At 43.2% G+C, this 15,811-nt stretch overlaps 1 protein-coding gene across 2 annotated transcripts; it reads left to right on the top strand.

The window, feature by feature from the left end:
- Positions 1 to 91: 91 nt before the first annotated feature.
- On the top strand, positions 92 to 15,339 carry txk (TXK tyrosine kinase). Of its 2 annotated transcripts, XM_041964537.1 has the most exons (17): positions 92 to 1,950; positions 4,106 to 4,283; positions 8,050 to 8,098; positions 8,863 to 8,944; positions 9,067 to 9,198; positions 9,326 to 9,390; positions 10,126 to 10,185; positions 10,274 to 10,328; positions 10,458 to 10,537; positions 10,628 to 10,752; positions 10,836 to 10,910; positions 11,710 to 11,881; positions 12,002 to 12,218; positions 12,679 to 12,743; positions 13,230 to 13,348; positions 13,850 to 14,007; positions 15,140 to 15,339. In XM_041964537.1, the coding sequence occupies exons 2-17, from the start codon at positions 4,271 to 4,273 to the stop codon at positions 15,209 to 15,211; spliced, it is 1,539 nt and encodes a 512-aa protein (XP_041820471.1). In that variant the 5' UTR covers positions 92 to 1,950; positions 4,106 to 4,270; the 3' UTR covers positions 15,212 to 15,339. The 2 variants fall into 2 exon arrangements, with proteins under 2 accessions (XP_041820471.1, XP_041820470.1); XM_041964536.1 differs by lacking the exon at positions 92 to 1,950 and having other exon boundaries at positions 4,034 to 4,283.
- The last annotated feature ends 472 nt before the right edge of the window (positions 15,340 to 15,811 follow it).

The raw sequence follows: 15,811 nt of genomic DNA, 5'->3' as shown, positions 1-15,811 counted from the left end.
CACAGGCGGCCAGCCTACACACACACACACACACACACACGGACTTCCTCGTACACAAGTTAAGGTGCAGTGTGTGTGTGTGTGTGTGTGTGTGTGTGTGATCATTTGACTGTCAAATCACTCAGAGAGCTGAGTGGAAAAATGTTGAATATCTGCAGCTGCAACATGAAAGTGCGTGCGTGTGTGTGCGCGCGAGGACATCGACACCTAAAGACAGAGAGGATCAGTTCAGGGGCTGGTGACTTCTGGGGGAAACTGAAGTCACGTTTAAACAGTCAGCTAAAGCTTTTCAGGGGACTTTTTAAACATTTAAGGGGAATTTAGACATTTTTCAAAATCAAAAATCTTTTGGAAAAGGGGGAGTTCTGAAAATTTGAGGACAACTTAAAAAAAGTAGACTTTTCTGGAATATGAGGAAATATTCTGAGGACAGTTTGAAGATTTGAGGAGATTTTTGAAAGTGGACATTTGGTTCATCAGGTTCAGGTTTGGGGGATGCATTATTTCAGAGAGGGTCCTCAGAAGTGTAGCAGTACCAGCGTGTGTGTGTGCAGACACTGAAACTGAAAGTTCAGAATCAGCTGACCTGAGTCCAGAACAGGACCAAAGCTTTTCAACAGTTTAAGCTCAAACACGAGCCAACCACCACCTTCTAACATCTCCTGCTCACATCGCTTCTTTAATGCCGGACAGCAGCTGGTCTTCAGTTCTTTTCTTAGAAAATCTGCTTGCAGAGACTCGAAACTTCCTGTGGGGACACAGTTCATCACACTGATGCATTGCGGTCATTATTAGAAGCAGCAGTAATAATAGTAGTTGTGGTAAAAGTGAAATTAGTCATAGTAGCAAGAATGTACATCGAGCAAACAGAGGCCACGCCGCTGCTGTCGGGACGCAGCCGCCGTAGATACTATAGAAATACTGCACCTGTGATCCTGTTCACTGAGACAGCAGAACCGTATTCAAGATAAAATGTTGTGATTTTACATTTTCTCCCTTTGTTTACATTTAACGGTTAGTTTGGATCAGTATTTTCCCTTAAAAAAACGACTGAGGCAGCAGCTCCTGTGTTCTGCTGGATAAAATGACTGTTTTTGTCAAAGGAGTCTGGTGGCTTTGAAGGTTTAGCCAAGCAGGATCCTCCCATAATCCTGCCAGACGCGTCCAACTGCAGCTCCAACAGCGACCAATCAGTTCACTTCACAATAAAACAGCTGAAAGTGTGAGTCATCATCACACAGTAAAGACCGCAGGACACAGATGATGCATTCAAACAGAAGCATGTCCTCGATATTCAGACTTCACCCTGAATTTAGACCCGCAGTCTTTGGTATGTTCTGCTGGGATCTGAAGGAACTTTCCTCTGATCTGCAAACACCAACTTAAACCCAAAAGTTGGCATAACAGCTTGGAGGAACATATTAAAGTAAAATAGTGTGTGCGACTCTTGAGGGATGTTTCCTAACCTGCAGACTGGCCCCAGCATCGGTCACTACCCAGGACGGAGATGGCAGGGGACCCCCAGGAAAGCTCCATCAAGTAGGTTTAGGCTTGTTTACCAGATGGACCTTTCATTCATGCTTCAGCACAGTAACATACAGGTCTGTATGCTTGTTTCCACAACAGAAAGGCAAGACAGAGGCACCACTGTGGTCCTCAGGTTCCCCGTGGCTGGTGGATTTGGACAGTGTATTCAGTCCACGTGTGGTGGGACTCGCCTTGGACACTTTGTCCTTTGGCTTGGTTGGCGTGAGTGTGTCTTATTCATGTCTCTGGCTTCAGGCTGGCCAGCCCACCGGCCGAAGTAACAGCTCTGCTGGACTACAGCGTGCTTGCTGCAGCGGCACTTTCTGTTGCACATCAGGCAGCTCTTCCTCAGCTGCAGGACTGCCTCCTCATCGACGATGTGCTGCAGGATTGGTCCGTTATGGGGCAGAAAAGAGAGCTGAGGTGAGACCCGCAGGTTGAAGGATTCACAGTGAAGTGGGTTTAACCTGCATCAATGTCACTGAATGTGGTGGGACGAAGCTCTGAATGAACACAGTATCACAGAACTCTTTACTTGTCACATGATCAACTCAAAATCCATTATTTATTCAGGTAATGGTGCGTTTGATGCTCGCCTCCAACAGCAACACTGGAAACGCAGGTGAACCGTCAGAGGGTGAGGAGGGAAGTTAGATCTGAAAACAGTGACAGAGAACTTCCAGCCTCTGGGTTGTGTACGACCCGCGAGACTGTTTGATCCGCCTGCAAGACATTTAATAATTTTAAAAAAGGCATTTATTTTATTCAGTGAGAAAGAAAATAACAGAGCGGACGTTTTTCCGAGCTGTCCCTGAAAGCATCACACGTAACGTTAATATGACGAGAAAGCATCATGGCGCCTGTCAGCTAAACATAAGCGGTTGTAGAGTGCAGCGCTTTCAAAGAGAAATGGACAATTAGTTTATTTTAGTTGAAGTAAAAGGTTAGCCAGTGTAGTTTTAGTTCGAGGGGACGAGCTCACAGTGATGAAGAAGGCTAATCTCCAGAGTCATCACAGCTACAAACATGCTAACCAGGACTAGCTGCAGGACAGAAGTGTTTGGATGAAGTTAACGCTCTTTGATGGCGTTTGGATGCTCAACAAGCAGCTTTCACGGCCTGAGACGGTGTTCAGCAGGCAGGTTAGTGCCGAGCGAGCTAACAGCTAAGAAGCTAAAACAGCCTACAACATGAAATCGTCATCGCACACGTCAGATGCCTCGCCACAGAGAAGCACATCCAGTCATGCAGAGGTTAGTGTTATATGTGTGTTCAGAAATGCTGCCTAATCACTGCTGACCCCCCTCCCTGTGTGTACCGTCAATCATAAACATCTGGGGGCGCCGATGGGTGTGGCCCTGAAGGATGTTGTAAAACTTTAAATGTCTCCTGATAGGAAAAAAGCACTTTTCTGCTCAGGACGCCATTTCTCCTCCATATCTGTACACAGCTGTTTGCTGCTGTATTCAAGTTTAAAATCTCATGTATGGGTCACCTCAAACCCAGTGCATGCTGGGAAGTCGGCATACAAGCTAAGACTGCTTCATAGTGAACACTGAGCGATCAGTTAAAGATTGATTTCACATTTTCTGGAAATTTAACGTTGACTTTTGTCTCAGGGCCAATGGCTGCAGCTCATACTGATCATACAAAAACTACAAATGTTAGCTAGCAGCATGTCGGTTGGTCCGCCCAGACTGAAATATCTCCATATCTGCTTGCTGGATTAGCTCCCAGGAGATTAAACCTACTGAATGTGGTGATCCTCTGCCTCTAGCGCCACCATGAGGCTCACATTAACGATAAATATTCATAACAACTATTCTCCCCTCAGACTGAGTTGTACTAACGTTGCAGATCCTCTGACTTTTCACGATCTTCATTTGACTGCTAAATGTCAGCATGTTAGCATGCTGTTAGCATTTAGCGCAGAGCACCGCTGTGCCTACATGCAGCCTCACAGAGCCGCTAGCGTGGCTATGGTGCTAAAGACCTAATGAAATATGGAATAAGAGTTCATTTTTATATCATGACTTCAAAAGTAGATGCGTGTGTGCATGTGTGTGTGTGTGTGTGTGTGTGTGTGTGTGTGTGTGAGAGAGAGAGAGAGAGAGAGAGAGAATGAGTGTGTTCTTCCTGGAGTTATTCACAGAGACGGATGCTTTGTGGTTTTGTTCACGTCATTCTTTCATTTCCTCTCCATCTCTTTGTCTTCATCTCTCTCTGTCTCTGTCTGTCTCTGTCTCTCTCTCTCTCTTTCTCTCTCTGTCTCTGTCTCTCTCTCTCTGTCTCTCTCTCTCTCTCTGTCTCTGTGTCTCTCTCTCTCTTTAAACACTGCACATATGAATGATTGAATGTTTTTAAATCAAACTTGATCAGTGTAGCTGAAGCAGACAAAGACAGATGAAAAAATAGCTTCTTTCTACTCAAGTCTTCTCTCTATTGTCCTCTCTTCTTCACCTCTCTTTGTCACCTTTTCTACTTCCTCCACCCACCTCTCTCTCTCTCTCTCTCTCTCTCTCTCTCTCTCTCTCTCTCTCTCTCTCTCCTTCTCTTCCTCTGTGTCTCTTTCGATCAGCTATTTCAAGGTTTCCTACCCTGTGTCATCATATCGGATACCAGAGAAATCATCGCTGACCATAAAAACTTGAGCTGAAGAAGAAAAGCTGGTGCCGCAGAAGTGATAGAAGAAGAGGAGGAGGAGGAGGGATAAAGAGAGGAAGAGGCATAAAGACAAACAACCATGATTCACTCAAGTGAGTACCTTTATTTTCTGTAGAGCATCTGCAGACTGGACTCGTGACGCTCAGCTGTGTCTCGCAGCGTTTCTCATTTAACGAACACGTCGACGCTCTGTAAACAAAGTGATGACAGCAGAGCGCTCTTCTTCTCGAAACAACGACAGGATGCGGCAAACGAACAGTAAACAAACCTAACACAGCCGACACCTTCAGCCAGACAACATGTAGAGCACAAAGTAAGTCTGAGAAACGGCAATTTCAGCTCAGTGACGGCTTGAAAAGTGGGAATAAACTGCTCAGAATGTACTGAGTCAAAGAGGAAACATGCACAGTGGAAAAGTGACCAGAGTCAGATAAACCCTGGTCTATTAAGATGTGCAGTAAAAATCTATCAGAGGGAACATTATCAGGAGGTGAAGTTAACGGTGGTTATATCAGTGTGAGTGAAAGGCCGTCAGTAAACTAATATTACTCTTAATTTTGTCCTGATGGAGCATCAACGTTAGAAACAAAACGACCCTTGAATGTTTTATATAATCCCACAAACTGAATTCACAAACTAAATCTGAGCTAAAACTTAGTTTAGTACAAAACTTTAATGATCTGGAAAATTAGACCAATGAGAGATTCGGAAGCGACGGTTTGCTTTGAGTCGTCACTTCAGACAACACGGACGTTTAAAATCACTTTAATGTTGTGACGTGCAGACAGGTGGAAGAGCAGACTGACAGCCTGCCTGCAGCAGCTCCGTGAGGCTGTGCTGTACCCCGGCACTTAGCTAAATGCTAATGCTAGCATGGCAACATGCTCACAATGATAGTGCTGACATGGCAATGCTGAACATTGTATGATATAGCTTTGTTTATATGATAAGATAAAAGCTTTATTTATCCTCAGTCGGGGAAATTTGGGCATTACAGCAGCATTGAAAGCAGTGGGAAGAGAAAAATAGCATATAAATATGTACATATTATACAAGCGAAATGGAATTGACTATATAAAAGAAAAATAAAATATGTAGAAAAAAATATAAGAAATATGTAAAAAGTATGTACTGCCTGCCTTCAGATTAAAAATAATAATAAATAGTGTTACTGCTACACTTGCACAGGAGAATAAAATATACAAAACAGTAAATGATGGAAAGGAAAATATGTAATATTGCACAAACTGTGTGGATATGAGTGTAATTTGTCAAACAACATCAACACCGTCTTATGTTAAATGATGCTGGAGTTGAATAATCTGACAGCCGATGGAATGAAGGACCTTTGGTAGCGTTCGTTCTTATAAACTGGATGCAGCAGTCTGTTACTAAAGGAGCTGCTGTGGGCCCCCACTGTGTCCTGCAGGGGGTGGGAGGGGTTGTCCATGATGGATGTCAGCTTGGCTAACATCCTCCTCTCACCTACATCCTCAGTGGTGTCCAGAGGGCAGTTTGACGTTTCTTTAGCGTGTAGCAGTGCTAACATTAGCATACTTTGCATGTTAAACACAAAGGACAGCAGAGGCTGATGGGAATGTAACCATAACGCTTACCCAGGGGGCTAAATTATGAATCCCACTATGGCGAAGGGACGACCACCATACTCTGCACTTGAAACCGAGGTGGAAGAAGTATTCACATCCTTTACTTAAAAGTATTTAAAAGTAGTAAAACCTTAAAGTAAAAGTACAACTTCACGTTTCATTTGTTACGTTGAAGTCATTCAATGAGATGATAACGTCAGCTTCAAAAAGTTTTTGATTTTTGAATCTCAAAAGTTAATTTCCAGCATGTGTAAATGAGGACTAAAGCGAGTCACGTTTAACATTGCTTGTTTTTTATTTGTGGCTTTTTTTTTTTCGTTCAGATGTTGCTAGGCTGTAGGCTCCCGGACTGTCGTAGCACCACGAGAGACGGAGGTTCTGGTAGTTGCTCCAGAAACAGAAACAGTTGCCTCCATCATTATGCACAGCACTGGGCTGCACACTCCAACCTGAGAAATGTAAAGCTAATATTCGATTCGATGTGCGCATCAGGCTGCTGACTGAGCTCTGTAGTCGCAGCTGCTGAACCGGAGATGCTTACGCGTGCCTGTATCTCCTCTCACAGTGACTACTATAACATGCCTTTATCTCAGCCTGTACATCTGCACATCGTCTGCAGGCAGTCCACGACTCTGCCGCAAGACCACTCACGATGTCAGTCGACGCTCTCACACCACCGCTAATCTCAGATCTCTGCACCGCCCCCCCTTGTTGCATGTAGAGGTTTAAATTCTCACTCACACATACGGAGCGTCGCACACTCAGACACGCTGCCTTTCTCAGGTCAGATAAGATTCATTTGCTGTCAGTCCCTCGTGTTCACCTCGAGCCTGTGGTGATCGAACGCCTGAGGCCTGAACTCCGGTCTTTTAAAAGGCAGCTGAAGACTGAATGTTGTGTAACGCCTCAGGACGATGCATGTTTGTTTTATATGAAGGATAATCTGCAAAATCTGAGAGCTTACCAGCCGTCAGATAGAAGTAAAAAGTCCGACATCTCCCTCTGAAATGCAGTGAAATAGAAACATAAAGTAGTCTTGTGTGATGCTGTATCTGTGTCACGGATTCAAAGGTCATGCTTTTGTCTCCATTTATCCAAAAACCCCAAGTTTTCAGTCTGGCTGAGGAGGAAGGAACAGCGGTTAGAAAAGCACCAGAGGAAGTGTACTGATGGGATGTTGGTTCACCATAAACCACCAGAGGAGTTCATCGCTCCTCATGGCCTCCGCTCGTGACGGTGGGACGCTGACAGATGCGGGTCTGGAGGGCTGCTTTTAGTTTGGCAGTCGCCTTTAAATCACATGACCCCCAGCGGTTTGCAGATGTGTGTGTGAAGAGAAACGGCAAGATATGCTGCATACACACACACACACACACACACATATAACACAATTGGTGAGAAAACGACCCACACACATCTGTCTGCATTCGCCCACACACACACACACACTCTGAGAGAAAGAGTGTGTTAGTTCTATAGAAAAGGAAACTGTACTTCCTGTCAAAGACCTCCTACTCAAAACCACCAAGAGAGACTTTAACTAAAACAAAACAGAGAAACGGCGCGAAGCTGTGAGAGAGAGAGCTGTTTGACTCCGTCAGGCCTGTTTATATTGATCCTGTCGATCATTAATGGCCTCGACCCGGACGCGAACAATTAGCCATCACACGTGGTCGTAACCTGTCACCTATTGTCGTTACGGTGACCCAAACAACATGTGAGTTTGTCGCCCCATTCGAGGATCATTTCTGATGTTTTATTGACCTTTGACCCTCATGAAATCAGAAAGATTAATATCTTGGTTTGATTTGAGTCAAACTTCAGTGTTACTTGTTACATTTAGTTTACAAGGTTTCACCAAAAACCTGACAGGCTGCACTGGTTGGTTGGTTTCTGTACGCCAGTATCATCGTTCATAGACGAACCTCAAACTCCACCTGAAAGATAAAGTTTGGAGAAAAAGAAAAGTTAAAGAAAGAAAAACTAAGACACTGTTTGATTTGATTTCCTTTTTCACATAATTGTCTATAAAATCTAAAAAATAACAACAAAAGTCATCCAAAAGGAGTTAATTTCAAATGAAAGTTCATTCCCTCGGCGGATCCGCAGACCTGAAAGACCCTTAACAAGAACGAAAAGTGCAGACGTCTGTTTTAGAAACGTTTCTGTTCTTCTGCTGTTTTATTGTGAAAGTGTTGAAGGAGTGAAGCGAAGCAGGCGCAGTGTTAACGTGTTTTTATCGCTCCTCCAGATCACTCCATCCACTCGGTGTTCTGCTGCTGCTGCGCCGTGCAGACCAGGTACGACCCCACAGCTTCATGACGAAAACGCCTCGACTCCTTCAGCGCTTCTGGTTTAATGTTCTTGTATTTTGTGCTTCTCTTCCCTTAAATATAATCCTGACTGTTTTAAATGACACGCTAACAGTTCACTCATTCGCTCACAGCAAAGCCAAAAACCTTTGATTCAGTCAATTATCAATGAAATTATCCTTTAAATTCATGCATCATGCAGAATCTTAATATGTTCTGTTCTAATTTGATGCAAATTCAGAGTGAAGTTACTCGTCTGTGAGGCCGCACCTGCTTTGAGCGAAATGCTAATGTTAGCATGCTAGCATGTTCACAGTGACGATGCTGAAATGCTGATGTTTAGCTGGTATAATGTTCACCATGTTCAGTATCTTAGTGTGTTAGTATGCTAACATTTGCTAATTGGCACTAAACAGAAAGTACAGCTGAGGCTGGTGAGAATTAGCTTTGCAGGAATTTGACCTTCAGTTAATGAACAAACATAAGCTTTCAAAGTGCATTGAAATGAAAATGGAAGGAATTATAATACATCTTATAAATATTACAGATAATTTTAAAACATTTAATAAATAGTTATGGTTTATTTTGGAAAGTGGTCAGTACTTTAAGATGATAAACGAACTGAAACAATGGTACGGTGAGTCTGTGGTGTGGCAGGTTTTCCAGATCAGACGTTAGCTACGTAATAAATATCTGTTAGGCTGACTGTGTGACAGCAATAATGTATTGATTGATTGATTGATTGATTTCAGGGAGTTCAGCACCCGCATGGAGCTGGAGGGAAGCACCTCCCTGTGTTTCCAGAGCAGACGATACCCAGGGCAAGCCCGCCGGGTAAGACTGTGTGTGTGTGTGTGTGTGTGTGTGTGTGTGTGAGTGTGTGTGTGTGCGCGCGCGTGCGTGTGTGCGCGTGTGTGATCGTGATGTATGATTTTTTTTCTCTCTGTCCCTCGCAGGTCGACAGGTCGAGGAAGAAGCTCCCCCTCCCTCCTCCTGAGCATGAGGATGGTGAAGGTGACGGGTTGCTAAGTGTCGTCGCCATGTACGACTTCAAAGCGAAGGAGGACACTGACCTCACGCTCAAACAGGTGCTCACACACACACACACACACATACACACACACACACACACACACACACACACATACACACACACACAGACACACACACACACCGAGCAGTAGATGTTGATGATGCAGTGTGTTGTGTCCACAGGGAGAAGAGTACGTCATCCTCCACAAACAGGACCAGCTGTGGTGGAGAGCGCAGGACAAACACGGGTCAGTCCAAAGTAGTGAACACTAAACAACACAAATCTCTGCGAAGAGCGTCTAAATGACGTATTTTCTGTTTCAGACAAAGGTTTCTTCTCTATTTATAATGAAATGTCTCGATTATGGGATGAATTACCATGAAATTTGGTTCAGACATTCATGTTCCCCTCAGGGTGAATTGACTTTACCTCTAGCGCCATCATCAGGTCCAAATTTTCAACTCTCACACGAAATATCTCAACATTTACTGACTGGGTCCAAAGGGTTTGTGATCACATCCCTGTAAAACTAATGACATTCCCATCAGCCTCAGCTGGACGGTCTGTTTAGTGTAATTAGCAAATGCTAGCATGCTAACAAGGACACAAAGATGATGCCCATGGTAAACATTATAGCTGCTTACCATCAGCATGTTAGCATTGTCATTCTAAGTATGTTATCATGCTGGCATTAGCAGTTAGCTCAAAACGCCGCTCTTCCTTAAATGGGTGGACTGTCAGATTGTCAGTTTTGGAAAGTTACAGAAGTTTTTGGACGCAAACTCCAAATTCCAGCGTAGGAAAGGTCTGGGTGGGTTTTTGAAGATGTTCAACCATCCAGTGTCGACACAGTAACACGCTAGCGTTAGCATCTGCTCAGCTGAGGCTCAAGTTTTACAATGAAGAGTTGAGCCTGACAAACTGAGTCTGAAAATGCCGTAAAATGGCCAGTTTTTATTGTCTTTCTGCTTGTTCCCATCAGGAATAAAGGCTTCATCCCCAGTAACTACGTGACAGAGAAAAACAGAATTGAGGCAAACCCGTGAGTCTTCTCCTGCAGCTAACGTCTGTTCAGATTTGTTTCTTTTTCTACATCAACACTGACATATAAACTGTTTTCTTCCCTGGAGGTGGTACTGCAAGAACATCACCAGGACAGAGGCTGAGCAGCTGCTGAGACAGGAGGTATCTACCTGTCTGTCTACCTCTCTGTCTACCCGTCTCTCCGGTCCAGTATCTGTCTGTTTATGAGCGTTCAGGTCTCTCAGATGTCTGACTCTTCTTTTTACTGAAGTCTTTCTGGATGTTTTCCAGGACAAAGAAGGTGGTTTTGTGGTGCGGGAGTCCAGTCAGAAAGGAGTCTACACCGTCTCTGTCTATACCAAAACATTAAGGTGATTCACGTCACAGCTGAGAAGGACGCACATGATAAACCTTTACCTGCAAACTGAACCTCTCACTTTTCTGCTTGTGTATGTCTGCAGTGCTAACGGGGATATTAGGCACTACCAGATCAAAATAAGTGACACTGGACAGTTCTTCTTGGCTGAAAAACACACCTTTAACTCCATATCTGATGTCATACAGTACCACGAACACAATGCAGCAGGTACATTCACTCAGACTCATTGTGCACGCTATGATCGAGACGACTGTGCTATGTGCTTCATTTGATAAGGTTTGTGTGTGTAGGTCTGGTGACCAGGTTGCGGTATGCAGTGGGACCAATGGGAAGGTGTATACCTGCCACATCAGGATTCAGCTCAGGTGAATAAATAATTACACCCAAACACACATTTACTTAAAGCTGCACACTAGCTACATGTCATTTCACATCAAGACAAATAGATAAATAGAAAAAAAGTTTATTATTTACATTCCGTTTGTTGTGGCACTTAGCAGCTCTTGAGCCCTTTGCAATTAACCTGCTTACTGAAGTTTAACAGAATGTTTAAAAGCTGGAGCTTAGAATAAAGTGTCTTTATATGCAGATGATTGATTGCTTTATATTTCAGATCCTGTGGACTTATTCCCTTTTCATTTAGGATGTAGGAGATGGACACAGGGTTCCCTCCACCATTAACATATTTGCTTGTTATTTTCAGTGATTCTACAAGCTAAAGGATAGCGAGAGTAACCAGCCTTTAAACGGCAGCAGAAGTTAGTGTAACCATGCGACTGGGTAGTAAAGTGCTCCTGAGACAGGCTAGTACTTAACCCAGGGAAGGTGCTAACAAGATTGACTGACGGCTGGTTAAAGAATTTGAGTTTAAAAAAATAATCCAGAGTTCTGTTCATGTTCTTGTTGTTCGCTCTGAAGCAGGAAGTTTGACTAACATGTAAGAATAACATCATCTGACAAAGCAACTAAAAACTAGTCATCATGTTGTACAGATGAGTTTAAACATGCTAAACCACCCAATGGTCCGACAAAGACCGTACCAAGCAGCTTTGAGGTGGGGCTGACTGTAGACTTAACTTGTGTTTCTCTTCCTTCTGTTCGAACTCTATGTTCCTTTTTCTTTTCTGTTCTTCCTCCTTCCTCCTCTGGATTTCCCTCTGACAGAGAAGTGGGAGATCAACCCCAGCGAGCTGACCTTCATGAAGGAGCTGGGCAGCGGTCAGTTCGGTCAGGTGAGGCTCGGCAAGTGGAGGGCTCAGCAGAGAGTGGCCATCAAGGCCATCAGAGAGGGAGCCATGTACGAGGAGGACTTCATCGAGGAGGCCAAGGTCATGATGTAAGCAGGAGGGGGGTGCAGACAGACAGAGAGAGAAGACGGAGAACAGAAAGAGTTTTGGCAGCTTCTTTGTTGTCAACACAAGGAAGTGAAACTGTGTGTGTGTGTTGTGTCTCCCAGGAGGCTGTGCCACCCGAAGCTGGTTCAGCTGTACGGCGTTTGCTTGCAGCAGCGCCCCCTGCTGATTGTGGCGGAGTTCATGGAGAGCGGCTGCCTGCTGAACTTCCTGCGGCAGAGGGGCCGGAGCCTGAAGGAGGCGTGGCTTCTGTCCATGTGCCAGGACGTCTGTGAGGGGATGGAGTACCTGGAGGCTCACAGTTTCATCCACAGAGACCTGGTGAGTGACCGCCTGCGATCTGCTGTTCAAACGGCCCTTTTCAGCGTTGTGGCGATGCTTTTTGCTGCTAATCCAAGAGGCTGTTTTCACACAGCATGCTCTCAGCCCATAAAGGAACACTTCATCCTGCAGTTTAGCAGAAAAACTCACATTCAAAACCACCACATTTGGAGAAATTGAGTCATGAATAGACTCTGACTTCTTTCCATAAAACATTGTTTTGCCGTAAAATAATTAATTTTGAAGAACAAAACAGGCTAGTTGCTAGCTGTTGCTAAAGCTAACTTTACCCACTAACCCTGTTTATACACGATTTGAGTGAAGCACCTTTAAATCAAATATGTAAATATTGATTAATAATATTAAGTGTACTTTTTGCCAAATTCCACCACCGACACACTTCTCACGCAGCCTTCCGGTGCATTTGTCTGACATTTCTGGTCATTTTTCTCTCTTCCAGGCAGCCAGGAACTGTCTGGTTAATGAGCACAACGTGGTGAAGGTCAGCGACTTTGGAATGACCAGGTACAAGCTCCAAAGGAACACTTCAACACTTTGTTCATGAAACTTATTCTTTATTCTCTTTCTGGTGCAGAGTTAGATGAGAAGATCAATACCACTCTCATATCTGTCCATAAATTTGACGCCAGAGCCAGCAGCTGGTTAGCTTAGCTTAGCATAAAGCCTGGAAATGTTGTTTTTGAACAGACTAAAAAAGCAGCTTACAGCATGTTGAAAATTAGAGATGTTGGAAGGTGGATTTTATTACTTTGACAGATCCAGGCTAGCTGTTTCCCCTCGTTTTCAGTCTTTGTGCTAAGCTAAGCTAACTGTCTGCTGGGTTTATATTTAACAGAGAAATATGAGATTGGTATTGACCTCGAGTAAACCGATAAAGATAATTTCTAAAATGTCAAACTGTTCTTCATCGATTCAGATTGTAAACGCTTTGCTGTGTTTCAGCTGTTCTCCTGCAGGTCTGTTCTTTTGACTCCATGCTCATGTTGGCAGGTACGTTCTAGACAACCAGTACACCAGTTCTAGTGGTTCTAAGTTCCCGGTGAAGTGGTCTCCTCCTGAAGTTCTCCACTACAGTAAATACAGCAGCAAGTCTGACGTCTGGTCCTTCGGTGAGGATCCACAGACTCGCTGCACCCCCCACTCGCTGCAGTCCGTGCTGAGAGCAGGAGAAATACCAGCGATTCCATCAGTTCTATGTTATACAATAATACATTTAGAAATCACCTGTCTGACAATTTTTTGTAGCTTTCTAAAACCGACAGTCCAACAAGAACATCAACCTCACAAGAGTCGCATTTGAACAGTTTTCTGATAAAATCATTTTGATTTTAGTAGTAGTCGTATAACTTTATTTCAATCACGTAAACAACAATGTACAAAAATAAAAATAAAAGCACACATGTATACCTGCATACATACATACCTATACATACACAGTACCTATATAAATAATAATAATCATAAGGAAATAAGTGCACATTAAAAAAAAACACACAAAATTTTAAAAAATCCTTTTAAAAAGAGAATATAGGAAAACAGGGAACTATATAGAAAATATATATATATATATATATATATATATAAATGTCTTTTCTTGTGTGTGTGTACAGGTGTGGTGATGTGGGAGATCTACTCGGAGGGTCGGACTCCGTTTGAAAACTGCACCAACCTGGATGTGGTTAATGACATCACCAGAGGAGTCCGGCTGTACCGGCCGCACCACGCCTCGCAGCCGCTTTATGCCATCATGTACCGCTGCTGGCACGAGGTACTGAAACACTCGCTCACTCGCTCGCTCAGTGTTTTTGTTTCAGTGAGAAAATATCAGGGATGTAACAGGAGCTGAACTTCCTTGTTCCTCCTCTTGTGTTTCTGAAGCTTTCAGCCAGAACTGTTGAACAGTTCATAGTGACGACAGACAGGAAGCAAAGGGAGGAAACACATACATGTGGCCAGCTTTCAGCTAGTTTAATGGTCTTCCTCTGCAGATCCAGTTGCTCAGTTGCCATGGAGATGGTTTAGTTGTTATTATGTGAGTGAAGTGGAGAAATTTGGTCACGTTCCAAAAAAATACAACCGTGATTCCACAAAAAGATGACACCTGTGTGAAACATGAATAAAACCAGAATCATTCATTTCCAAACAAACGGAGTTTCCTGAGTCCAGGTATTAATCTCCTTTATCCAATCACGTGTTGACAAAGTGTTGAACCTCGCTCCATCCTCGCTGTGAACCACTGAGCCTTTCAATCATGATACTATCACCTGCTACCAACCAGCCTGTTTACCTGTGGAATGATCAGATTCAGAATCAGCAGATATTTACAAAAATCAACCGAAGCTGATGAGGTCAAACATTAAATATATTGACTTTGAGCTGTTTTCAGGTGAGTTTATGTCAGAAAGGCTCAGCAGGTGATCACAGTCTGTTTCATTGATGTTTTCGTGGGTGTCCTGACTTCTTTGGAATCAGGTTTGTACAGAAAGAAGTGAAAATGTTTCAGCTGGTCGACTGAAGAGAGATAATGAAACAAACGAGCCGGAGTTCACGCTGGGTTCTGAGATCAGGTGAAAGGCTGATCTGAACACAAACACACAGACATGTTGGTCTGTCTGTCTGAAGACATGTGGCTGAAAGCTCCAGAAACATCACCGACAGGTTCTGATGAGAACCTCAAAGCTCCAGTTTAAACAGTTTAGTTAAATCTTGCTCTTGAATGCAGCTTTGTCCTGTTATTCTTCACACTGAGATAAATAAACAGGTTGGAAGTTGAGTTTTCATGATCAACATTGCATCACATCTTCTTCATCCTCTTTTTCCTCCCCATCACATTAAACCCCTCTGCTCTCTTCTTTTTCATGCACTCTTCTTCGGTGGTGGTGGTGGCGGCGGCGGTGCAGAGGCCTGATGGTCGGCCATCTTTCTCAGAACTACTGGGAGAAATCAGAAAACTGGCGGAAAATTCAGATTAACACACGAATTATGTTGCTTCCAAACTGTTTTATTACTATTATCATAAATGTACACAGATTATATTTTGTCATTGTAAATAACTATTTTTTCATTAAAACCTTTTCCAGTAACCTTTTTAGATGCTTTCATTTCTTGAAACGATGTTTTGATGATCTGAATTTTAATCCAGTGTTTGATTTTTGCCTTCAAACAAACACATTTAACCAACAAATACATGTAAAAATGTGAAAGTTCATGCAGTATGCTGGTCATCATATATGAACTTTTACATTTTAAATGACATTCACATCATGTAACTTTGGGTCTTTGCGTGTTAAATGAATAGTATATTAAATGATACACAGTAATTATGACAAAACTGACCTTAATAATGAAAACAAACTTAAACTTTGTGGTGGGTTTAATAAGTAAAATAAATATGAGTTATGAGTAAATGTGGTGAAACTAATATTTGAAACGCTTCTCAATATAGTTTAACTTCAGCCTCTAAAAGTACCATGAAGTAGACTCAGCACCTGAACAGTATGACCTTCATGAAGGTAAGACCTGTTTGTGTCGGACTGCATTAGCTTTAGCTCAGTGGATGCAGTACAGCGGAC

This window comes from Chelmon rostratus, chromosome 23, assembly GCF_017976325.1.
Source record: "Chelmon rostratus isolate fCheRos1 chromosome 23, fCheRos1.pri, whole genome shotgun sequence".
NCBI classification, from domain to species: Eukaryota; Metazoa; Chordata; class Actinopteri; order Chaetodontiformes; family Chaetodontidae; genus Chelmon; species Chelmon rostratus.
The sequence above is the reverse complement of the archived record's forward strand: the minus strand, read 5'-3'. Positions and strand labels throughout refer to the sequence as shown.